Source organism: Labrus mixtus, chromosome 16 (assembly GCF_963584025.1).
Source record: "Labrus mixtus chromosome 16, fLabMix1.1, whole genome shotgun sequence".
NCBI classification, from domain to species: Eukaryota; Metazoa; Chordata; class Actinopteri; order Labriformes; family Labridae; genus Labrus; species Labrus mixtus.
In genome coordinates, this window is record NC_083627.1 from 4731110 (window position 1) to 4757318 (window position 26209).

A 26209-nucleotide genomic window follows, 5' to 3' on the forward strand; every position below is an offset into this window, starting at 1 on the left:
GTTTTAAATGCACAGTACGCACATTTTGCCACCAGGGGTCTCTCAATCAAAACGATAATGAAAGATGAGGTCGAGGCTGGTGGGGAATCACGGGAGTGATTCTCTGCTAAACAGTACGGCAGATTTCAGTAGCAGTTCACGCTTACCTTACAACTGGTGTTTCCATGGCAACAATGAACACAGCCACCACAAAAGACACATCGTGTTACAACGATAAGATTACAGATTTCTCTGGCTTTGATAAATGTTGGAAATATGAGGTAATGTAAGAACTCAAAAATGATATAAGTTTAGTCCATTTTTTTAAATGTATTTAGATATTTTAGTGTAAAAAAAACCCACTACATTTTCTTCTGCTGTTAAATATTTTTAAAATAGACTTTTTCTTCAACGTGCTGTAACTGTCCTCATCTGACACCGACCCTTTGGCAAAAGTTTTGGCTTCAAAATAAATGTTTAGAAATAATACATTGTTATGAAGATGGCGTTTTAAAGTCATACTGAGGCATTTGCTTTAAATTCAGTCTGATTCATGAGCAGCTAAAAACTCCTCACAGGAGCTTTAATCTTCAACAACACATTGACTTATGAGTTTAAACATGACTGTCTTCATTCAACAGCTGTCAGATAAACAAAGAAGTTTAAGTGGCACAGAGAGGAAGTAATCGCGTAAACAGAAGAGCCTCTTGAGCAACAGCACATTGACCACACTGGGTTCAGACGTGATTGACATTTTGATTCTGATTAAAGCCATTTGTCAGAGTCAGCGTCCTCTGTGTGTGGTTGATGTGTTTTACTGAGCACGTTTCAGTTTTGAGAAATGAAGCCGAGAGAAATTAGAGTTTTGTCTGCAGCTTTCGATAAGACACATAGTGCTCAACACGAGCATTGTTTCACAGCAGCCCTCCCCGAGTGGTTTTGGATCGGTTTCAGTTTGGTATGAAGGGGGTCAGCGTGGGCGTCTAGTTGTACGCAGAGAACATATTTGGAAACAAAACCAGAACAATTGATGATCTTTTTTTGGCTGACTGACTGCAGGGATTCAGTTTGTGTGTTTGCCTGATCATGTGTGTGTTTGCAGACAATTTTAACCTAATGGGACACCAGGCACGCACACACACACACACACACACACACACACACATGCACACAGAGGGTCGGGTATTAGAGGTTACTAGCTGGATTACTTCATGCAGGCTCTGTTGCATTATCACCAGCTCAGCTGTCATTAGCTCAGATGTTCCCACAGGGATGAGACAGTTTGTCCTGCGTTGCTTTCGCACACATGAGACAGTGTTTGCTTCAAACGATTCCTCTTTTATGTCATTTTTTTTAAGAACACTATGTTTGTAAGCTAAACCGCCTCACTGACTCGGCGGTTATTTTTGTTTCAACCAGCCAACACCAACTTCATGCTGTAGCTTTGGTCGCTGTGATTACAGAGAGCGGTGTTGATGCTGGAGTTTGGAGTATTTATCTTCTGTGCTTTTTGCAGTGACGCTGCAGAAAAGTGCTCGGTCACGCTGATTGTTGTCCCAAGCCTTGAAAAATATTTATCTGACTTTCTGAACTTTTTCTGCGGCCAAACTGTAAAAAAAACCCAAATAATTCCCTGTGATGACTTACGCAAAACTAAAGCAGAGGGAGCTTCCTCTTTGTTCTAAATCAGCGTGCAGTCGAGCTAAATGAACGGTTTGCCCAGCCGAGTGTCACTCAGGGAGACGTTTTCGTCATTCAACGCCCGGCTGCTCGTGTTTATGTAACACAGCAGGCCGAGCGCTTGTCTGCTGACGGCCTGTCTGCCCTGAGCTGGGTGAATCCCCTCCTTTAAATATCGACCCTGGTCCTTTTAAAAGCTCACACACACAGTGACCTGCAGTCTGTATCTGACTGAAGCCCTGCAGCTTTATCTCGGCCTGTCGCTGTCAGCAGACAGGAGAATCGACTCAGAGCCAACATGTCATGTTGACTGTTTAGATTCTCGCATGTTCCTGCAGCTTTCAGGGACACTTCCAGACTCGTTGTTTTGCAGCCACAGAGCCTTGAATTTATTTTGTGAGAGTGTACCTGGGGGCGCCCTCAGCTGTGATTAAAGAACAGGAGTTCCATGTTGCTTTTAAGAAACGAGAAGGAAAACTAGATTTGTGTTTGTTCGTCTTTTGACTTCATGTTGAAGAGGAGACCTCTGCTGATTGTTTGAACTGAGTCTGGAGAGCAGTGACCTCTGAAGGGTCTTTTGAGACTTGTTCTGTAAACTTTACAGCCTTCATGATTCAGAGCACATTCAGTGAAGCAGCTGATTGATTGATTGATTGATTGATTGGGATTTGGATCTTTATAGTTGAAAAGTGGACAAAAACCACAAAAACTTCCGACTAAAAGCAATATTTTAGTTTCAGGAAAACTAGTAAATAAGTTTCATTAAACTTTTTGATCATAGAACAAGATATCAAGTGCATCATTTTATGATCACTTCTGCTGAGTACTTGAAGCGTGTCTGAAGAGACTCTCTGAGGAGCCTCTGCGCTTTAAGCAAACTGAAACCAAACAAGTGTTATGGTGCAACCTGATCGTTAAACAGGAACAGAGAGAGAGGAGCTGGAGGTAAAAAAGATTAGATCTTCCTCTGGTAAACATCTCCTGACCCGGTGAGCGAGCTGTTGGGCAATCACAAGTTGGCAGGGCACATTCAATTCCTTCCCCTCCCGACACAAACACAGAGCGGGAGGGAGGGAGGGAGGGAGGGAGAGAGGGAGGGAGAAGGATCCCCTGGAGGGTGCCAAAGCCGGTTTAAGTGACGTCACTTGGCCTGCTCTGTTAGGGCAGGCCCTCCCTCCCTCCCTCCCTCCTCTCTGTCTCACTTCCTGGGCCTTACAGGAATTCCCCTCCTCGTCACATTATTCTGAGGAAACCGCTGGCTACGCCCCGCACCTCTGCACAGCCACAGCTGATAGGGTGGAAACGCACACTTGTGACTGCTGGTGTTGACACAGGAGTATGTGTGCACTTGTTGTTCTTTCTCCTGCTGCCTTTTGTTCCCGGACAAAAGGAGTTAGTGAGCGTCTGCTGTATGAAACATCAGCCGGTAGGCGGGTAAGAAGTGAACATTTTGTCCTCAAGACTACAACCAGTTCTCACAGAGATGTAGTCCTTTATTTGGAGTTCTGAAGGTGTTTGAACTTGCGCTGAGTGGGACTGGAGTGTGGAGGTGTGAGATCGAGGTCAGACTGTGAGTGCAGCTGCAGGTCTGTCTTGTTTCCCCCCCCCCCCCCCCTTCTACTTAAAGAAGCCAAGCGACATCGTTTGCTTTTTATCAAACTGAACACGACAGCTCTTATCAAACTGAGTGACTCTGACAGGAAGCAGTCAGTGTGCCGTCACTCAACTCGGCGCCACGGCAACCAACAACAAGTGGGCAGAGGGACTGTTGAGCCTGAGGGCATTTTTCAAAAGTGTTTCATTTCTTCTTTCACTCGCTGTTGAGATCCGTGCACATTGAAGGAACTTGGGCTTTCAGTTTTAATCTTACGGACCCTGCGGGACACCAGAATCTACAACAACACCTTAATGTGTAAGTTCTGTTTAATTTGTGGTGAGGTTTGTTTTCTTAAAGTGCAGCTTGCACACTAAGTCACATGTGTTGCATGCTTAGGCTTTGAAGATTTAAAAAGGGCAGAAATCCTGCAATGTTTTCAACAAGACTGCAACCAAGTTTTTTAATATAAGTTTTCTATTTTTCCCCCTCAACTTTTAAAAGTGTGTTTTTTATACAAAATGACAAAACATTGAAAACTGCTCATCAATTTCTCAGAGCTCAAGGTCTCCTCTTTTTAAGGCATGCTGACTATTTGTTTTGAAAAGAGTTGCACACCTGTACAGATTTGTAGTTGGAGCTAGCTTGCGCTTAGCTTAGCTTAGCATAAAGACTTAAAAAAAGGGAAAAAATATCTCACCTGGCTCTGTCTACTTTTTTCTAAAAACCGACCCATCAGCGCTTGTGTTTCTCAGCACTGACCTTGTGTTTGTTTTATTTGTATAAAGTCAAATTGAATGTAAATTTGGTGTCTGGCAGTTTTTGGAGGAAAGTAACCAGCAGTAAGAAATACGTTGTTAAATGTTCGGCAGCTTTAGACACCCGTGTGTGTTGATAGTTTTCACATTGGAACTGAGCCAGACATGGATTCTGGATCAATTATCTTTCATTTCGATTATTTTCTAACTGCTGCAGAAAGCAAAAAAACAAAACAAAAAGTAAACATCCCTTCCCTCTGACAATAAAGAAAACATAAGGAGGTTTCTTAGGGAAGAGAAACCACACTAATGCAGAACTCATCATTAAAAAGACGCACTGTACCGTATGACCCAGAATTATCAAGAAATTAGAGAAGTAACACAAATAACAAATAACTGTTGTTAAGACACCAGTAGCAGTGATTAAGAGTCGATTCATATCTGATGAATAATTGTTGAAACACCGGCCGAATGTTCTCAACTGAGCCTTCTCAAATGTGAGGATCAGAGGTTGATGATGATTTAGTACTTATATAAAGAATTTGTAACCAGGGATGTGGACGTTAAGTTGGTTAATCATTGTCACCCTTGCTCGTTTATTTTTAATTTGTTGGCCTCAAATGGCGGTCAGCTATTACATCCAAGCTGTAACGCAGCTGCCCGTCACTAATCGGGGGTTTGATCCACAGACAGACAAAAACCTGCTCTTCTGACTCTACTACCTGGATGTAAACGAGCACAGTGAACGGATATGTTCTAGTAGGATCAGCCCCGCCTGGCAGTACCTTGATCTAGAAAATGTAGGCTGTGTCAGGTGAGACTGGCATTATTATCAGAGCAGGACTGTGGACTGAAGGCTGGCGGTACTTGCACTGCTAGCGTTAGCCACACCATGCAAAGCAAATGACTCGATTTCGACTGTTCTTACCTTGAGGCTTGTTGGTTGGAATAAATTAAAATTGTGTTGATCGACTTTGAGAATAGTTGCTTCGATCCCTATTGGTAAACGGTGAATGCTGATGACACTGATCACACATGAAGGGATGATTTAGAACAGTACTAACAGGACCATTTTTCACAGTTGAAGGCGTTACTTTTGATTCCTTTTCGTACATTTGACTGTTAATACTTTCATACTTGTAACAACTAAAGTGGGACTTCAGTTTTGTTGTATTTTGCCAAATTGGGGATTTGAATACTTCCACTGCTGAGAATTCCCCGCTGTCTTTGTTTTATATTTGTAAACTGGATTTCTTTGGGTTTCACACACACAGCCAGACAAAACAAACACAAAGACGTCACCTTGGATTCTGGATTCTTGGCATTTGTCTATCAGTGTTTCACAACCTTTACGGCTTATGACACTTCAGACGTGTTAGCTGTCATAATGTGTTGCATACAGTTATTGTGGAGTTTGGCCCAGGAGTGCTGTGTGATTGGTCACACCCCAATTACACAACAAATTCATCTCTTGCCCAGATCCATCGACCTTTAACTACCTTCAATAATTAAACCATTTGAGTTACGTTTTTTGGGCGGTATCAGTCGGACACATCCATTAGATCTGTGAGCGTCAAAACAACACTTTAGTGGATGCAACAGTTCTAAACAAACAGCGCCTGCAGCAGGAGCCTGACTGCCTCTGATCAGAGGAAGAAAGATGTCCTGAAAGGGGGATAACCATCTTTTTTTTAAGATCAAAGAAAAGCTCTGCAAATATTAGGTATCATCCGCAAATATTTAGTTTCCGGTGTAATTGGTCTGGGAACATTTCCTCGGCGTCTCATCTCTACCCTGGAGTGATTTTTGTCCCAATTTATTTTTGAATCATTCTTAAAAAGGCTGGAGATGCTAAAACCAGCCGGCTGGGATACAAAGATGAAGCAGGATATCTTGCATTTGTTTTCCTACCTGAATAACGTGAATGATCTGAAGAGCCTTAAGATGTGTGACCTCCAAGGTTTGGAATTCCTCTCGTTAAGGACTAATTGATTTCAAAGTTCATTGGACGACATCTGAAAGAAAACCTGCTTCTCACCTCTCTTGGCTCTGCGTCTTTGTATTGTGTTTTGAGTCTGGCTCCTTTTGTCTATTTCTGATGCAGGCAGATTCTTTTTTTTTTTTTTTTTCTGGGTGGGGGTAAATGTGCGTGGTCTGAGACGTAAGACGTAATATTCATTCCCCCGCTTGCACCATTAAACCCCCCTACACACACACACACACACACACATTAACACACTTTTCTTCCCACCCGGTAGATTTCTCGTTATATCAATTTTTCACAAGGGTGCCCACGCAGTCCCAATAATCAGTGGCCTCCAGTCTGCTGCTGCTTCTTCCACCTACAGTTTCCTGCGGGGGCAGCAGCAGCAGTACTGTACAGAAACCGCACCAAACCACTGTCTGTTTCTGTGTGTGTGTGTGTGTGTGTGTGTGTGTGTGTGTGTGAGGAGGGAGAGTGGGATCAATATTTCATCGGTTGACTCGGCGTTTGCAGTCCTCGTCTCGAATTGTTGCGAGGACCGAGGAATAACTTTGCCTCCGAACACGTCGCGTTATCACTGTTGTTAATGTTCTATAGGAAATGTGACATATCATTCTGCGGTTCAGGTTGTGCCCCGGTTTGTTGCTCTGCTTCTCTTATAGATTATTTCAAAGAAGCTGCCCCAGAGCTCCGGTTAATTTTGTATTTTTTGAACTCATATCTGCTCAGTATTTAACACGCCCCCCCCCCCCCCCCCCCCCCCCCCCCCCGACCCCCCCGGTGGAGAGTAAACAGCCCGACTGCTGCCTCCGTCTCTCCCTCCACCTCCATGTTTAGCAGTCAGCAGCTTCCCCTGTCTCATGTCTCACCACTAATATTGTCCAGTCATAATCCTGAGTGTCCCAGGTCAGTGTCGTCAGTGAGAATAAAACGAGTTTGATGTCAGTAATGCTCCATCGGAAGAATCTGACTCCCCATGGAATTTGTGTAAACACTCAGGATGGTGATTTATCTGATTAATCTCATCAAGTTTTTTTCCTGGTTAAATAAATCAAATTATAACCCACATTATGTTGACAGATAATTGATTGTTGATTCCTTAATTTCCTTGTTCAACTCCGACGATGAGCTCATTTCACTTCCTAACGCTCACAGCTCGGTCTGCACCTCTACAGCTCTCTCCTCCGTCTTTTAGATTTCGGTTATTCTCCGTCCTCCTGTCGAGATTCGATTTGATAGAGCGAGTCAGTCCATGTCTCAGTCTGACTAATATGAGAAAAGAAGAGGGAGAGGAGAGTCACTTTATGCTCCCTCCTTCAGGCCAGCTGATGATGATGATGGACTGAAGGGTAATGGGACACTCTTGGTATGTCGGGGGGAGGGGAGGGGAGGGGAGGGGGGGGGATTCCACTGCTCTGCATCATCGTCTGTCCCGTCATTACTACACTGCACTTCCTGTAACTCTCCGTCTTTGTGAGTCTCGGCTCTGTGCTCTCAGACCGGTTCATCTTCCCCCCCGGAGGGCCGGTCGGGAGTCTCTTTGTCCGGGCGTGTCCATGAAGATAAAGACCGTGTCAGACGCTGACAGTTAGCCCTTATGGTCACTTATTGCGTGGGTCAGCTGCTGAGGGCGGCACAAACGCTGAATCTCAGCTCTCTGCCTTTCTGCAGGCTGCAGATCAGATCAACACACTTCCCTTTTAAGATGAAACATCTCCCAGACGTCTTTGTTTAATAATTACTGTCACACGGTACGCAGCTGATTGAATTTTATCCGAGTGATGGAAACAAGAAAAAAAGAACCGAAGAAAAGGGAAATAATCGTTTCATAGCTGCCACTTTATGGAAGAACAAAATGGATTAGTGAACACGGGGGACGTGTTTGTTGCTTGAGTGGAAAAAAAAAAGTTGCCAAACAGGAAAAGATATTAAAGTCAATATGATGAAGTATGAAGTAAAAACCTTTATTAGTTCATGGCTCTACATCAACGTGTTCCAGCTCATCAGAGCCTTCATCAGGGTGCAGAGGTCATGGAAGTACGTCATTATATAGCGACATAAATCACCAAGAAAATTAACAAAGTACAAAAGTACAGAATATGTAAGATCGTACTTTGTAAATGAAGAGAAAAAAAAAGTTGAAGGAAAATGCGTACCTGATCATTTTTCACATTGTGTAGCTGTTTCCTTCCTTCATTACACATATATATTACATAATGATGTACTGCCATGACCTTTGCCCCCTGATGAAGGCTCTGATGAGCTGGAACACGTTGATCTAGAACAAGACAAGAACTATGAAAAGATTTTTTTTTTAAATGAGGGCCCAGGATATCTTTTTGTGTTTTTCCTGCTTAGCTCATCGTTCCTCCCCAAAGAACATCTGTTTGTTGTTCAGCTTGATTGAGGAGCCACGCAGCGCTCCTACCTATTGATTTAAAAAAAAAGAAAATACAATTCAGGATTAACCTTAAAACTGTAAAAAAAAAAAAAAAAAAAAAGTTTAAACATTGTTTGGTCCACAGAACATCAGAAATAAATAAAAGAAAACAACAAACAGTTCACCACAAGGTCCCAAAATGCAACGTGATGTTTTGAGACTGAAAAGTAAGAATTTAAAACCTGATTTGTTTTATCATAAGAGAGAGAGTGCAGCGACTTCTGAAGTATCAGAGGCCTTAAAACTGCAGATTTTTTGGCTTTAGCTGCTTTAGAAATTAAGTTAAATTTAACAGTTAAATCCTGATAACGTTTTATTGTTTTATTGATTATGTAACCAGTGAACTTAAAATATTCTGCTGAAGTTGTTTTCAGTTCCTTAAAAACAGCGCACTGTTCTGCCTTTTAGGGTTGGAAAATGTGTCTGCATGTTATTTATATTCATTAGTGACCTGCGGTGGACTCTGTCAGTAAAGTCCTGTTTGTGCTGGAAACATATCTTTTTCTATTTCAAGCATTCAGAGACTGATGGTACTTGAGTTCAAACCAAAGGAGGTTCAAATACTGATGAATGACAAACATAATAATTGAGCTCAAAGTACTTAATCAAAGAACGCTCGGACCAGAAATGTTCCATGATTTTTACTTTCATTAGGTGGCCTCACTTGCTGCTTCTGCCTTTGATTGAAGTACGGCAACAAATGAGTTACAATTACATTCTATACAGGGGCGTGTCCAGAGGGGTGGCCATGGGGCCCCCCTTGAAATCTTATTGGCCACCCCAGGTGCTACCCTTAAAATCCTGATCTATGATTGCCTTGCCAGTTGTGGGACATCACATTTTCAGTGTGCAGATGTTTGTTTTCTATTTTTAAAAATATAAGTCCCCAGTTGGGTCACCCCCAGTCCTAAAAGTCTGGACTCGCCCCTGATTCTATATTTCTTAACCCGCTGCTCTATTTGAGGTTAGAGAGCTGAAAGAAATGCCCTGAAGTAACCTCGGATGTGATTTTTGTCAACAGCCTGAAACTCAAAGGCTCTTAAGTTCCTCACAGGATAGGACAAAGAACAGCAACAAATCCTTTACCGTTCGGGAGCTGGAACAAAAGCATTAGCTCTGTTTTAGCTTGGAAACACGTCTTTCAACAATCGATTTATCCACTTCAGTTTCCCGTCTTCCCGTCGTGTCTGTTTTGTTTACTGAGAAATGTCCTTGTTAGTCATTGTTCTAAGAATGCCTCAGCCAGTGTGTGAGGGTGTGTTTGATGCGAGTGTGTGTTTGCACGCAGTCGGGCGTGTACAGCAGTACGGCTGGTGGAGGTGCTCGAGTTACATAATCTCCATCTCCCTCCCCGCACTGTGACAGGGAGGAAGGGGGGCAGCTGCCGACTCCCATCTCATCATCTTCAGCCTGCTGAGACGTCTCTCCTCTTCCTCTTCCCCTTTTTTCTAAACACAGCGTTCGTTTCGCTGTGCTTCAGTGTGTCGTCCACATCCAGCTGGCACTGCAGCCAAACTCCAACCTGCTACCGTCCAAACATCAAACCCCAATCCTCCTGGCTGCTTCTCACGTCACACTCTGAACCGTAACATCAAGCCGATCCATCACAGCGTTAAGAGAGCTCTCAGCCGTCTAACGGGCAAACGAGTTCAACCTCTAACACTCACAATGCTATTTGTCCAAACGCATTGAATATGTCGGGATCAACTGATTTATCATCACCGCTGTTAGACGCCCGTCTGCCCACATGCTGTCCTCCACTGGCATTGTTCCGGCTTGTTGGTGGTATGCTGGTGTACTGTCACGCATACTGATGACACCTCAACCCTCACAGATGCTGTTTTAGCAAAACAACCACCCCCCCCCCCACCCCCACCCCCCCTTACATCTTTTGCCTATGCTTGCAGGAAAAAAGCAAGAGCCAAGCCGTCAGGGCCATCTGAGCGCCGTGCATATGGACCCCACGAGAAGCTGCCGCCGCTACGCTGTCTGATGGTCGCCCGTTTGGCATGTTGAGGCCCAGCAGGGCAGGCTGTCGAGCAAAATGTGAACATGTCTAAAGCTGGCAGCGATGGAAGGAGGGTGTTGTGTTAGCACACAAGCACAGGATGCTCTCAGGGGGAATCCAGGAACAGTGAGATCAGGGGACGGATGTTGTTCAGGCTTCAAGTTATTAAATTCAAATCAAAGACTTTGAGGACCTTAACACGGAGACAGGACTTTCCACAGCAAACAGAAGCACATTAGGTTCAGCATGTGAATGCAGAGTGCGGGTAGATTAACTATTAAAAGACATGAGCAGTGTCTTTTGTTATCCAACGTGTCGTATGATATCATGGCAGCAGGCGGGTTGATCTCCACTGGTTTTATTTTAAATACAAGTGAAGCTTTGGCGCACTTTGTTTTTTTTAAGATTTATTTTTGGGCTTTTTGTGCCTTTTAATGGGGAGGTAGGACAGTGGATAGAGTTGGAAATCAGGGAGAGAGAGAGAGTGGGGAATCACAGGTTCGATAGCGCCACCAGCGCCCCACTTCGGTGCACTTCTGATCTCTTAATTAATTCAACTGATTTCATGACCTTGGAAATATTTTTTGGCAATTTCTGCAAGTTGCAGTGGATTTCATTTCTGCAGAAATACAAATTTAACCTCTAGATGAATGCTTTTTAATCATTTCTATGGCTCTGTGGAAACCTTGTGTTTGGACAGGAAGTGGTGAAGTTCCACATACGTTTTTTTTTTTTTTTTTGGAGTTTCGTTATTGTAGTTGTTGTGGTTATAAGCATGTTTATATCTGCAGCCACGTCCTGTCCGATGGTTATCTGTCAGCACCTTAAGTAGAGGATGGGCTTCCCCCTCCTGCTGTGAACCCCCCTGGATGAAAACCTGATGGCTCATAAATTCCCATCAGGTGGGCGCTGGGATTCAAAAGCGAGCACGTTTCCTGTGCGGTGATGTCCCTTTAGCCCTCTCTGGGTACAAATGATCACATTTCCCACTAATCCTGGACTGTAGAGAGAGAGAGAGGGAGCGTTAGAGAGAGAGAGAGAGAGAGGAGTGGGCTGGAACAAGCAACGGACGAGGTGAGGGTAGCATTAAAGATTTGTGGTTGTCATGACAGCAACCGGGCGAAAAAAAAAAAAAAAGACTCGCTCCCTCGCCCACAAACTCCTGCCTAATTGTCATGCACCCACCCACTCCAGCCCCTCCCAGCCTGATCCTCGTCTATCCTTAGATATCACGTTGCATAGATCACGAGTCGGCCACCTTGAGTTGAGGGTGAACCAGGATCTGAATCTCATTGTCATCCTGTTTGTCAGATCCAGGAGAAGAGTTATTAAAACAATGACTAATCCCATAGTACAGTTCATCTTATCTTGACTTCCTGTCACACTTCACAGCTGTAGATCTAGATGTCTTCTATGATACGAGCAGGAGGCCGTATCTCGACCGCATGTTTAAGTAAAGTCAGAGCAGTGTAGCGGCTCACATTCTCCTAAATTATTAAAGACAGATCAATACTTCAAATGCTTTGTGCTTACCTTGAAGCCTGCTTAAGAATACAAAGCCCCCTTGAGCGAGTGCTTTGCTGATTTTTTTTTTTTTTTTTGCTTGGCATTTATCGGTTGGGAAGGAGCTTTAACTCTGGCAAAAAAGGAATTACAGTGTGACTTGTCTTAAAGTTTGAACGGTCGGCAAATTATGTAATTTTTCCTGTTTTGATGGAGACCACACTTGTAAATAGTTCCGTTGTGTTTACTACCCCTCAGTCTCCCTCTCTGCCCTCGCAGTTTTTTGTTGTTTTTTTTTTCGCGGTCATGTTCCATTATGTGCTCTGGTTTTCGTCCTGGGTAACTTTTTTTTTTTTGTATACATTCCTTTTTTATTGTTTTCTCGCCGTCACAGTCACGGGACAGTATTCCACTGAAATGTGCAGCCATCACCCGGACCACCTCGGCAAAACCCCCCCGGCAGCTGCACAGAGGGGAACATGAACAAGCTTATAATCATCCCCTGCTGGTTTAATAACTCAGGCACTGAGGATGGAATATATTTTTTTCCTGTGCTCTTTTTTTTTTTTTTTTAGGGGGGGGAACTCTGCCTTGTCCTTTTCCACTCATTTGGGCTGGCGCTTCCCCTCCGTCTTTTCCGTGCCTCGGAGCTTGACTCCATCATGGGTGTCGTTCGGCATGAGGGGTCCTGTTTGTGGCTTCTTATGTAAGACGTGCAATCTGATCTATAGCCGCTTACACTACCATACAGATCCTCTAATAAGATTTTTGTTGAGCAGTAATCACTTTGTGCCTCGGGTTTTTTTTTTTTTCCCAGTGCGGTCTAATTCGAGACACATGTAGCAGGCTGTGCACACAATGAAGCACATACGGGTAAAACATCTACATGTGAGCCTGCACGCCGCAAAAGTAAGCACTTTCTCAAATTGGTGGATAATAACACGGAGGAAGCTGCGGGGTTGAGCCACGGTTTGCATCAGGGGAAGCTTGGGCATCCTCTGACTTTTGGAGAAACACTGCGCCAGTGCCAGGAAAACACACAGCCTACCTGATTGTTTAGTGGGAGGACGAGGGCGTTCACATGCTCATATTAATGTGAATATAAGAAGACACACACACCTGTTAGTCCTCTCTGTCTACACACACACAAACAAACAAACAAACAAACAAACAAACAAAACGCCGTGCCCGCTCCGTATGAGCCTCGGTTGCTGTGTTTCTGCTGGCAGGGCGCCTTTGTTTTGCTTCACGGCAGCACAGGGGTGGGGACGCGTTATGTAATCTGTGGCGTGTGCCGGGGATATACACAGAGAGAGAGAGAGAGAGAGGGGGTAAAGGGTGTGCCCACAGTAACACACACACACTCATGATGACATAATCTACTGACCTCTTCTGTGGCCCGCCCTCGTCCCCCCCCCCCCCCCCCCCCCCCCTCTGGTTATTCCCGGCATCACACTGTGATTTTGGGAACCGCAGAAGAACATCCTCTTTCACCCTCCATTAACGTTTGTGCAATCTAGGACAGAATCCTAACCGCTGGTCCTCGAGGACTCTTATTGCACTTTAATGTCATGTTCAGGGCAAAGAAGCCTCAGAGGGGTTTTTTTATTTTTTTTTTCCATCTTCTCTCCCTGGTCATGGGAGAAACAGAAACATGCTACACGATGGGGCTCCTACTTTCTGCTAATGCGAGGGCGTTACATGTAGAAGACTCAGAGCTTCAGATTTCTCAGATACGGCTGAAGATATGCACGCTGCACATCCTGAGCTGGTGTTTATTGCTTCCAGATGAAACAGATTATTTTTGGTTTGTAGTGAACACAAAATGTAGCTGCAGCAAGCTCCACACAACAGACAGTGAAGAGAACAGCAGGGAGAAAAACAGAGGGTGAACCAGATCTCCTCAAGGTCACGAGAAAAAACAAACTCGTCTTTTAGGCTGCACTTTCAAATATTACGGCTAAATAAACACATTTTAAAACTTCCACAGGGTTAACTTCTCTGCCTCTAAAATCCCTCTTGTGTATAACGAATCCTCGCCGCGCTGAGCCAGACTATATAATTAATATAGATTACAGTAACGCACGGTGAATACTGCATCACCTCCCACGCGTCCATATGGTTTCATAAAGTAACAGGTTCTCCACCTGCGGGATTGTGGGTGATGATTGTGACGTACAAAAGACCTGAGTGGAATTAATTTGTCGTCCCCCCCCCACCCCCCCCCCCGCGGGGTGTAAACGCTATTTGAATATGCTAATTGATCTGTGGGTTGGTGTTCACTGTGATAATGAACCTCAGCATATTGACTTGTTTGCAAACTTTAACCTGTACATATATACATTCACACGCTGTTGTGTCTGTTATGAGTGTACATTGAGGGTGAATGTGTGTGTGTGTGTGTGTGTGTGTGTGTGTGTGTGTGTGTGTGTGTGTGCTTGCATGCTTGTGCGACTCTTGTGTGTGCACTCAGGCTTGCCCCCTCCGTGATTAAAGTAGTTTCCATAATGGAATAGTGCGCCCTCTCTCAGCTATGGAAGAATATCTGCTTTTCATTTGAAAGACCTTCATCCTGCTGCAGCCGTGTGGGAAGCATCCCCAGTATCATTAGTTACATTCTGCACCGGCTTCACTGTGGAGCAAGAGTCCGTGTGCCTCCGTGCAACACTTCTCCCTGTGCTGAAAATGCTTTCTCTTCTTGTCTTACAGATAAAATTGAAGAGGCACAAAAAGAGCTGAAAGACCCCAAAGGCCCACAGAAAGGTAAGAAATATTCCATCAAGGTATGAAAGAAAATACTGTTTTTATTTTCCGGTTTCTTATTCCAACCTGGCAGGTTAAAATAACACATTAGATGTTTTAAGCTGACTTTCAACTTAAAGCATGTGTGATTTTAAAAATTAAATTGTGTTGAATTGAAAATGCAAACAATAGTTGTATTGTTTTATCTGCATTTTCTAAGTACTGACCTGTAGAGCTGGAAATCTTTGGGTGTCTCACGATTCGATTTCTATTCTCTGGGTCACGATTCGATTCTGGATTCATGATTCAAAGTTTATTTTTGAGTTAGTCCGTACTTCAGGATCCACTCTAGTCATCTGTGAGACTGGCGGAATTTCTTTCACGCTCCGTTTGGTATTCTGCTTCGTAAAGAGCTAGCCTGAGCACTTAGCAGGGAGTGACTGATTAGCCCCCCAAATGTTTTTTTGTTTTTTTTCGATTTTATGAATCTATTTAAAATCTCAGAGATAAGAATTTCGATTTTTACATAAATTGATTTTTTCACCTCTACTGAGTTGTGATTTAATGGAACTCATGTATTGATTTGTTTTGTTCCCTTAGAAAGTGTATGTGAATGAAGTTAAAAATAACTGCTTACCTGTTGTTACAATGAAAGGCCCGGCTGCAGTGTAGCATTCAGATTTCTGCATCAGATGCCAAATGCACATTTGCAATAAATAAGACTAATTTTGATTAACTGCTGAGTAAATACTACTCTTTTATAGATATATAGGTTTAATTATAGTTCTAAAAATATAAATATAGTTGGTATAATCCTAGTTTTTCATACATTTGACCATGGATTTTCTCCTGTGTGTTAGCAGTGAAATATCATATTGATTATTTGAAGTGAATTTAATTTTAAAGGTTTGTTTTTTTTAAGTTATACTTCAGCTAAATATTTTGGTTCACAGGAAAACAAACTGTGTGCCTTTTTTTTATTTTCAAAACATGTATCTGTATCTCTGACACTGTCATCCCAGTGAAGCAACACCAATGTCATTGTTAACACTCAAAAGAACATTTTCTTTTGTTTAGTGGGTTCTTATGTAACTACACTGAAAACAGAAAAGCCAGTTGTGTTGAGCCCTTGTGTAACCTGAGCTTACTCATCACTGCAGCATTGTCCATTTCAAACACCCAGCTTCCGTGCTTCCATCCACTGTACTTTAGATTGGGTGTAGACACTGAACAGAATGAGTACACTTAAAAATATCTCAGTCCTCTGCACACAGGTACTGACGTCCTGTCGTGCTGGCCAGTCAAAGGTTAATCCCTTTGAGAACAGCCTTTTATAAGAAGTTAAGTCTTTCACTCTTGATCATTAAAACAGGATCTTTACAGAAATATTTAAATTAACACACAATAATTAAAGTATGTGTAACTATTCAGAGAGGGGGAAATAGTATCAAGTATTACTGCTCGTCAGCTTTGTTTAAGATCAACGTTTTTTGGGGTTTTTTTAGAACAAGAAAGTTACATCTGCACACAGAAAGGGTCAATGTTGTTGTTTAGAAGGAATTTTTAAGAACGGAAAAGCTTTGGTGAGGTCATGGAACATCTTTGGCACACTTGTTCAGGTAGTGGGTGGAGGACTAATCCTTTTTTCTTTCCGCTGCAGATTATGCAACTACCTTTCTTAATGAAGAAGTCATTTAGGATGAGTTGTAAAACAAAACAAAAATCACTGGACTTATGTTCTCTTGTTTGTTGCTGTAAAAGTTCTTTGGTTGCATGTTTTCTTCAGTGAATGGATTAACTTATATAAAGACGAGGCGTTCCCCAATCTAATTATGCTAGCGTCCTTGAAGGAACCCTGACCTCATCTTGGGAAATACCTACATAAGCCAGGAAACTGTGACAGGGCACTGGTAACATTATGCAACATGTCCTTCAAAACATTCGGCTGATTCACCAGCACGGGGCCGACTCAACAAATATGGGACAGCATATGGGTGCGGCCTTTTGTAACAGTTTTGCCGTAGAGTTGGAATGCGGTTTCTTTTTATTGACTTGTGTGTTACATCTCTGATCAGCCCAACCTCAATATGCCGAGACTGAAAACAAGAAAGGGAAAAATGATCATTACCTTATGTAATGAAGCGTGGGCCTCTTTGGTATGAGTCACACAGAAAATAGATAATAGTAAGGCTGTTGAGTTTAGATTATAGAATGTATCCCCATCCAGTTACAGATAAACAAGTTGTTGATAGAACTGAATTCACAGTAAAGGCATTACCTCATAAGGAGATTGCTTCATGATATTATGGTGTCATGGTAACATGTTTATCCTAAAATAATAACGCTCAAATATTTATAGTTTAAAATTACAGTCCACATAATCAATTTAATTATATTGTTTATTTTTAAAGGGACAGCCCACAATTAAAAGTTATTGCACAACAGTTAGGTAATAGCTAACTTGCATCTGTTGTCCCTGGGCAGGTAGACAACATATGCAAAAAAAACACCCATGCATTTTTATTATCAATATCGTCATTTTATTGCACTGGAATACACCCTTTAAAGTATAACTATAAGTACTATTAAATGTCTTACAATGTTTTTTTGTGTGTCTGTCTCCAGGGACATCTGAAAGAGAACAAAGAAATGCAGAAAACATAAAAGGCCTGAAGAGGAAAAAGGTTGTTGCAGAGAATCGGCTGGAAAAAATTCCCAAATCACCAGTCAAGAAGCCCCTACAGTTGAAAACTTCTGAAGCTGTGCCCCACGGAGCACCGTCCAGGCAAAGTACAACTTCTCGCTGTTCCTCTTCCAACAGCCCTTCCCACAAACCTTCAACATCCCCCAGCGGGAAAGGAGAACGACAATATGCCCAACCGATTACAGCATCCCCAAGCGAGGGGTCATCATCAACCGGCAGTGAAAGGCTGAAGCCGGAGGAAACGTCTTCTAGACTGCCAGCACTTGATTCCACTGATGGTGGACAGAGCTCTTTGATTACTGCTACAGAATCTCAGCCTAAAGACAACAAGAGCCCCAGCTTAGAGGGAGATCCTTACCACAGCAGTGCTTCACTTGATGTTTTACTTAAGGCCATGGAGCCTGACTTTAGTACACTGGCTGAGAGGAAACACTCCTTGCATGCCACTGGAAAACCAGCCTCCAACTTTAAAGCTCAACATAGTGGAGAATTAACAACAATGCCAGCTGTTAACGTTGGTCTCCGGACCCAACCTCCTCATATGCAGACTTATTATATTGACAAACAAGGCAACTTCATTGGCATTTCAGCACCACTACAAGGAAATGTGCAGACATCTACACAGGGTACCCCCATGCAGTCGTCTCAGCTTGCCACACCGCACTTTATGCCTGTTGCATCAAATCCTGAAAAACCTAGCTTGCACATGAGCTTTAATACTGGACCATCCACCATAACTCATGCACCTGTTCCTTCGGGCTCCAATGCTTTGCCACAAAGCCAACCACCAGTTGTGCAGACATGCCAGTCACTTTCAGCAAGTGTTCCAAGCACCATTCAGGTGCCAGTAACACCTGGCAGCAACCAAGTTCAGATGACCACTGTAATGAACTTTGGTGCTGAACAGGTTTACAAAGACCAAAAGCCCAAGAAGCCAGGAAAGTATGTTTGCGAATACTGCAGCCGGCCATGTGCAAAACCCAGTGTGCTGCTCAAACACATAAGGTCACACACGGGAGAGAGACCGTACCCCTGTGTTACTTGTGGCTTTTCTTTCAAAACCAAGAGCAACTTGTACAAGCACAAGAAATCACATGCTCATGCTATAAAGCTGGGTCTCATTGCGCGCTCTGAATCTGGAGGTGGGTCACTATCTCAAGAATCCGACAAAGCACTTGGTACACATTCAGAGGCAGAAGAGAGTGGGGACAGTGATGAGGAAAGTAGCACCGCAGATTTGGACCCTGACTCATCACAGAGCAGTGTTGCAGCTTTGTCTGAAAATAGTTTGCAAAGTGCAGGTTCAGCTCAAGCAAGCCACAGAGAGGCTGACTCATCGACTGCGTTTGAGTCAAACAAACTCGCCCCTGGTCAGAAGGCTCATGAGCCCAAAGTGACAGCTGCACTACCAAAAGTTGTTGTATACCCAGTTAATGTCTCCCCTATGAGGGCAGATAGTCCAAGAGTTACAGGTGCAGCACCTGAGCAAGCTGCTGCACAACGTCAAAGAGAGTTCCAGACTGCTAACCTGAGATCAAGCATCACAGTATTGTCATCTCTGAAAGAAGTGGATGGTACAAACACCTCCCTAGATACTGTGAGTGAAGATGAAGACCTACAGTGCAAGTCTCCAATGTTAGGTGGTCATGCTCAGCTTCAGAGGCAACAAGCCACAGACTTTTCTCAACAGCAACAGATGAAGTGTCTTCTTAGTCCCCGCAGTTTGGGAAGTACGGATTCTGGGTACTTCTCGCGTTCTGAAAGCGCTGACCAAGCAATGAGTCCTCCCAGTCCATTTGTTAAGATAACTCCCCCAGTAGATATTGACATTACCAAGAATAGTCTTCCCAATGTTGCTCCTGTGGTTAACACAGTTATGCATGTAGTAGCTGAGCAAAAGTCAAGGGCCACAGAGGGACAGATGCGTCCACCATTAGAAGTCAAAGCACTCTCTCTGGAAGAACGAATTTCAAAGTTGATATCTGACAATGAGGCAGTGGTTGACAATAAGCAGCTGGACAGTGTAAAGCCAAGGAGGACTTCTCTCTCAAGGAGAGGTAGCATAGACTCCCCTAAATCCTACATATTTAAAGACTCTTTTCAATTTGATCTTAAACCAATTGGGAGGAGGTCAAGTTCCAGCTCAGACATTCCTAAGTCCCCATTCACTCCCACCGATAAATCAAAGCCAGTATTTCTTCTCTCTGTACCTTCCCAATATCCACCAATGGATTGTTTGCCAATAACAAGAAGTAACTCAATGCCTACTACACCAGGACACTCTAATCTTCCCATTAATGTCCCCCCCCTTCCCCACCCTTTGCGAATTTGTCAGTCATTTGACGAAAAAATTAGTTCATTGAATGATGATGTATTTTCATCAGCCCCATCAACCCCAAATCCAGCAATACATTCTCGTACCTTGGTCAGACAGGCAGCAGTGGAGGACTCTTCCACAAGTGAGGGGCATGGCCTTCATACTGTCCGCTCCATGGACGAGGGCTATCATGGCCAAAGTAGTTCCACAGAACTAATGCAAAGAAGTAGATCTTTTGAGCACAGTCAGGACAGAAACAAAAAGCCTCAACAGAATAAAGGTACAATGTATGAATGTGAAACTTGTCGTAACAGGTACAGAAAGTTGGAGAATTTTGAAACTCACAAGAAATTCTATTGCTCTGAGCTTCATGGTCCAAAAAACAAGCCAGTCAGTGTAAAAGAAACTGACCAAGATGTTTTTCACGTAAACATGCAGCCCATAGTCTCTAGATCAACAAGTGGCCCGGGGATACTTGATCAACAGACATCAATTAGAAAGAGAAGGAAAATGAAAAGTGTTGGAGATGAGGATGATCAATCCCCTACTGACACCATTCCACCCTGTTCCGTAAGTTTTGAGCTACCATCTGTTCTTGCAAGTCAGACTTTCTCTCAGCATAATGTTATTGTGGACATACAGCCTAAAAACAGCCAAACAAAGCTACCTCAGATTCAACTTGTAGCAAGAGGTCTTAATACTTCAGAATCCAGATTGTCACCAATACGAGAAACCCAGATATGCACCTCTACCAAGGGAGAACTTCAAAGGCAAGGCAGTGGTACTTCAGTTATTAGACACACCAATTCTCTCAGCAGACCAAATTCATTTGAGACAGATTCGATTGACAGGGCCTCTCCTGTTGATGGCATGGAGAAGGATCCCCTAAACAAGCTCAAGACAGATGCAAAAGCAAATGTTACAGTGGACAGTTATCATGAAAAAATAGCCAAACCCAAGAGTGTTGACTATGAAAAACAACTAAAGGAACAGTGCTGTGATGGCTCAGTAGGAGATGTTGATGAAAACTCAACTCCTGTCCATCATTCTCGTCTTGTTCGTCAAAACAACATTCAGGTCCCTGAGATTCTAGTCACCGAGGAACCAGACAGAGAGCATGAAACACATACTATTGAGCAAGCAGATAAGCCTACAGATCAGTTCAGCTGGCCTCAGAGAAGTGAGAGCTTGTCAAAGGTACCAGCGGAGAAACTTCCACCGAAAAAGAAAAGAATTCGTCTGGCTCAAATGGACCAATCCTCAGGTGAATCTAGTTTTGAGTCCAACCTATCAAGGAGCCTGAGCAGGGACAGTAGTCTTTCTCGTTGTTCCAGTGTCTCAGCCTCTTTTGACAGAGAGGAGACGTCTAGGTCAGAGAGTCCTTCCAGAGGAGAGTGTTTTAGCAAAGTTCAGGAACCTCAAGGTTTGCCTACAGTCTTCAATACCCTTGGTGTGCCTGGAATTATGAGGCGGGCTGCATCTGAACAAATCACTTGTACTCAACCATCCGTTGAGATTTCATGTGACTACCGTAGCAAGTCCTTTGACTGTGGCAATGTGTCCCCCAGCAGATCTCTGTCACCTGTTGGCCAACACAAAAGTGGACAAATCTCACAAGCTCCCCAGGTGCCACTTATTGAAAGGAGGCGAGGGCCTTTAGTCCGTCAAATGTCTTTAAAGATAGGCCCAGAAAGTCAGCAACCTGTCCGGAAGGTTGTCATACCTATAGATAAACCTGCCACTTCAAATGTTAGCTCTTTAACTCAGAATAGAGGCCATCAGATTCACATTGCCAATAGGCAGACCATGGCTCAGCCATTTATTCTGCGTACTGGGGAGCTGCCTTTGCAAAACAACGAGCAAATTGTGCAGAGCATTCATTTGGGTAGTCTAACTCAGCAACCTCAAGTCCATGGCCTTCCGCACCCTTGGCATCAAACTTCAAGGGTTCAAATATGCCAAAAGTTACAACAACCACAGAGTCAGATCTTAGTTTGTCGCCAGAATATACAAAACAAACCAGCTGACTCTGAAGAAAAGAAAAGTTTTGTGCCCAAATACCAACTAACATCTCCCGCTCTGAGAGCAAGCCAAACATTTTCATTTGCCAACACTCAGGCAACTCAGATTGCCCTACCAGTTTTGACAATACCTATTGCCAGTCCAGTTTTGAGCATTTCAAAGTCTTCAGATGTACGCACAAATGTTTATGTTGCTCAACCAAATCAACAGGCCTCTGAGATTAAGACACAGACCATTGTTCTGTCAGGAGAACAGCAAAAGGACCTATTTGATCAGACCCAAGCAGGTGCTATACCATTGCCTCAGATCCTCATAACTCATGAGCAGATGCACCCTGCTCTCTCTGTGTCAAATAAAAATAGCCTTCTATCCAGTCACAGTGTAGATAGTGACACTCAAACTCTACCTACTGTAAAGGATAGGACTCCAACAGTTAGCACTCATATGCATTCAGGAGAACGAGCACCTTCCCTTGGGTCTTTACATTGCACTCAGAAACTGGCATCAGTAACTCTATGCCCACAGCACGAACCCACCGCCTCAAGTAAACGAATGCTGTCCCCTGCAAACAGCCTGGACATCTACATGGAAAAACACCAGAAGCGGGCTAAGGATGAGCATGGTGTGGCCTGTTTAACTGATGGAAGGTCAGTCAGCTATCTTAACAGCAAGATGTCAGAGGTTACAAGACAGAGGAAGCTAACACTGGTGAGGCAGGTTTGCACAACCGAGCCAGTGGACAGTCCCATTGAAACCGAGGCCCCACCCCTGCCACAGGTTAAAACGGATGGAGAGAAAGAGTCAGAGGCAACTGATGAAGTTAAGCCAATGTCACCAGACAGTACTGGGCTGGAAAAACACACAAGCACTGTTATTCATGAGGAAGAAGGACCTACCCAAAAATCTACAACATGTAGCCAGGTCAACTCCATGCCAGTTAGTAATTCTCTGAAGCCCCAAGAAAAAGTTGATGAACAGAGATGGTCTCCAGCCAAATCTCCCATTAGGCCCTCCAGTTTCCATGGTGGACAAATGAAACTGACCACATCTGTATCTGTGGTTAACACAAAGGACAGTCATCGCCTTTCTTTCCCCAGCCTGAAAACTGCCACCACATTTACCTGGTGTTTCCTAATGAAGAGGAAACCTCTTCATGTTCCACAGACTGACCTGAAGACTTCAGCATATGCTGTCTGGTCAGTCAGCCCCAACAACCCCAACCCACTTGGATTGCCCACTAAGGTGGTCATGTCTCTTTTTGACTCCAAGCAGAGCTCCAAGAAAATGCACTACACCTCGGCTATAACAACGAGCAAGAAATCTGATATCCTGTCTTACTCAGGCAAGCTGAAAGATGTCATGCCAAAGGTAAGCACTAATGTTACATTTTGAATTACTCTCATGTTGCAGCATTGTTCTTGAGTCAAATCAGACAAGCCATCTCTTTTAAATTCATTCATCACTTCTTCCAGCAGGTGCCAATAACCCAGAAGTCGAATTCAGCTGAAACCAGAAATAAAGTGACACCTGAACCTCAGGCAAGCAACGAGTCGGACAAGGACGTGGCATCTAAAACGGAACCAAGACGAGTCAAAATATTTGATGGCGGGTAAGATTAAAAAAACGAAAAAGTTAATTTATTTGTGTTTTGACTTTTTTGTTAAGTTTTACTATTGCCCTATGTGTCTCTCATGGCTGTTTTCCATTCCTACAGATATAAATCTAATGAGGAGTATGTTTATGTACGTGGACGTGGACGTGGTAAATACATCTGTGAGGAATGTGGGATCCGCTGCAAGAAGCCCAGCATGCTGCGCAAACATATCCGCACCCACTCCGACGTCCGGCCATACCACTGTGTCCACTGTAACTTCTCCTTCAAGACAAAAGGTTAGCGCTCAGTAAATTGTCCCTGTTGAGAGCTCAAATCTACTCCTTTACTCGTCTACTAGAGATATAACAACATCAAAATTTCACTATATGATATTATCACAATCACAAGTCCATGGTACGCTATTTCTCGTGATATTTAAAAAAGAAAAAAAGATAATTGAAGACACCTTCTCCTTTCCCGTTTCTTGACACGGGGGAAACCGAGATGCTTTCACGTGTCAGATTGAAAAAGCTGCTGGAGCATCCATATTTTCAAAATCATCTCTCCGTACTCCCTCACAAATAATGCTGGTGTACAACAGCGCAGAGGATGTTGGTGCACAACAGGAGGATGGTCTTTGTAGTTCCCACTTCCCTCCGCTCTGCTCCACTGCAGCAAACACAGAACTACACTGTTGATCTCTCGATATCGTGAAATTGACGATACAGTTACATCCTTATTTTCTACATTTGATAGAAAAGCTTTAATCAATCCAATATTTCCCTATCAACTAGGAACTTGATTTTTTTGTCCTTTAATGCAGTCTAGAGATCTTTGAGTCATCTGTGTGCTCTCCCAAAATAAAAGAGGCATACTGTATGTGGTAGTAAATGACTAGAAACACTATATTCTCACATACTTTACACCATGAAAAAACACCACAGCTTAAGAGATACTATCTTACATTAGCAGTGCATTACTGCAGCTGAACAGAAATTAAATTCCTAGTGGCTTAGAGCTACTGCAGTTGACGTCTTCTTTCCTTAGGAGCTATGACATTAAATATGTTTTTTTTTTTTTTTTGACAATCTCTTCAACTAAGACAGTATGATTCACCATTCTTTATCAAACTCGCCTACCCACACCACACTGCAGAAAAGTACTTTGTGTCAGAGCAACCCACGTTCATTTAAAAATGTCTTTGTCAGTTACTCACCCTTTACGTACAGCTCGCCCAGAGACCGCATTCTCTTACATAAACTCCGTCTGCGCTATTGTTTAAGCTCTACCCACCCGTAAGACCGTTCTGCCTTGCCTTTTTTGCAGGGAATCTGACCAAGCACATGAAATCCAAGGCCCACAGTAAGAAATGCATGGAGATGGGGGTTCCCGAGGGTCTCATCGAGGATCAGGATGCAGAGGACTCAGGTACTGTGCTTCACTGAGCAGCCTTAATATGGTAGATAAAGTGGAAAAATAAAAGCCTTCCCTTCTCAAACTACATGAAACATTTCTCTTTAAATCCAGGGGTTTATTTAAAGTATATTGTTATGGATGCATTAGTGACTTAACCAACACAGATCTTTTTAAACCTATTTGTTTTTTTTATTTCAAATAAGACTGCAAATCTTTAAATAGTTGTGTTGATGGCCTGAGATGTAAAACACTGATTGTTCCTCTGTTGCTATGTCGATCAATAGCTCTGCCACGGTCTAATTAGAAATTCTAAATGCAGCTTCTTCCTCTGTTAACTCGAATCTGAGTGGGAGGCATGCACAGCGTTTAGAAAGAGGAAATTGCTGCGTCTAATTTTAGAAAAAAAAAAAAAAAAAAAAAAAAAAAAGAAAGATAGAAGCTGCCTGAAAGCATTCTACGGTCCCAGTCTCTAAGAGCATATTTGTTTTTCCACCTCTGTCTTGTGACGGAGCTCAGGGGCGTATGGTGATGTAGGGTGTTAAACTGTGCTGCAGCAGCGAAGTACGTCACTGAATCGCATTCTTTGCCGATTGGATTCTCTCACTGTGTTGATGAGAGAGGAGATTTAATGAATGGATGTTCAGTACTCCTAAAGGGACGATCTATTTTCATACCAGCGCTGATGACTCACACATTCTGGGGTTTACCAGGAATAGACTTCCTGCTTACATTTTCTCTCATCAACAGGAGACCCTAGTCAGGTGAGCAGTGCTGACCGTCAGGATTCAGACGGCGATGACTCCGACGGCCCTGATGATGAGGATGACAACGAGGAGGAAGAGGAGGACAGCCAGGCAGAGTCCGGCCTCTCCACCAACCCCTCGGTCTCCGCCAGCCCGCAGCACATCCCCTGCAAAGAGGCCGAAGTCCCTCCTAGCGCCCTCCTAGCCCAGATGTCGATAAGCTCCGTCTCCCTATCTCTCTCCCAGCCCCGAGCTCCTGAATCCCACGCACAAGACTCAGACTCTGTCCCCATGATGAGCCCCGTGTCCCTGAGCAAGCAGATATGCATCTCGGGCTCTTTCTACAGCCACACACCCTTCCCTTACTCTCCTCCACCCGTCGCCGCCACATCCGACTCCTACACCTCAGACACCGAGTCGGTGCACATGATGAGCCCGGTGTCGCCGTGCAGGCAGATGTCCATCGACTACCCTGACTTTGAGGTCCCCCCTAGTCCCCCCGTGCCAGGCAAGGGCTCCAAGCTAGGCCAGGTGAGACCCGTGTATTCTCGTTGTGTTGCTTTTGACCCCTCCCTGCCTGCCTCCCTTCTTTCCTATCCGTACCCATACTTAGAATCCTGCATGCGAGGCACATCCACAAAGCTCCTGTGAACGCTTCACCGAAAAGGTGAATGCGTCTTGTTAGTCCTGATTATGCTTGGTGGGTGGATCCAAAACCATTTCAC

General features: G+C 43.7%; 1 protein-coding gene across 4 annotated transcripts in view; it reads left to right on the forward strand.

Annotated features, from left to right (window-relative positions):
• hivep1 (HIVEP zinc finger 1) overlaps positions 1 to 26209 on the forward strand; it is a 54534-nt gene that overhangs the window by 26494 nt on the left and 1831 nt on the right. For 2 of the 4 annotated variants that reach the window (XM_061058791.1, XM_061058794.1), the window contains exons 2-7: positions 14656 to 14709; positions 17314 to 23099; positions 23204 to 23340; positions 23446 to 23621; positions 24652 to 24753; positions 25489 to 26015. In XM_061058791.1, the coding sequence (XP_060914774.1) occupies positions 14656 to 14709; positions 17314 to 23099; positions 23204 to 23340; positions 23446 to 23621; positions 24652 to 24753; positions 25489 to 26015 (6782 nt within the window). Of the gene's footprint in view, positions 1 to 3007; positions 3572 to 14655; positions 14710 to 17313; positions 23100 to 23203; positions 23341 to 23445; positions 23622 to 24651; positions 24754 to 25488; positions 26016 to 26209 lie in introns of those variants that run through there. The other 2 variants (XM_061058793.1, XM_061058792.1) reach the window with 2 other exon arrangements.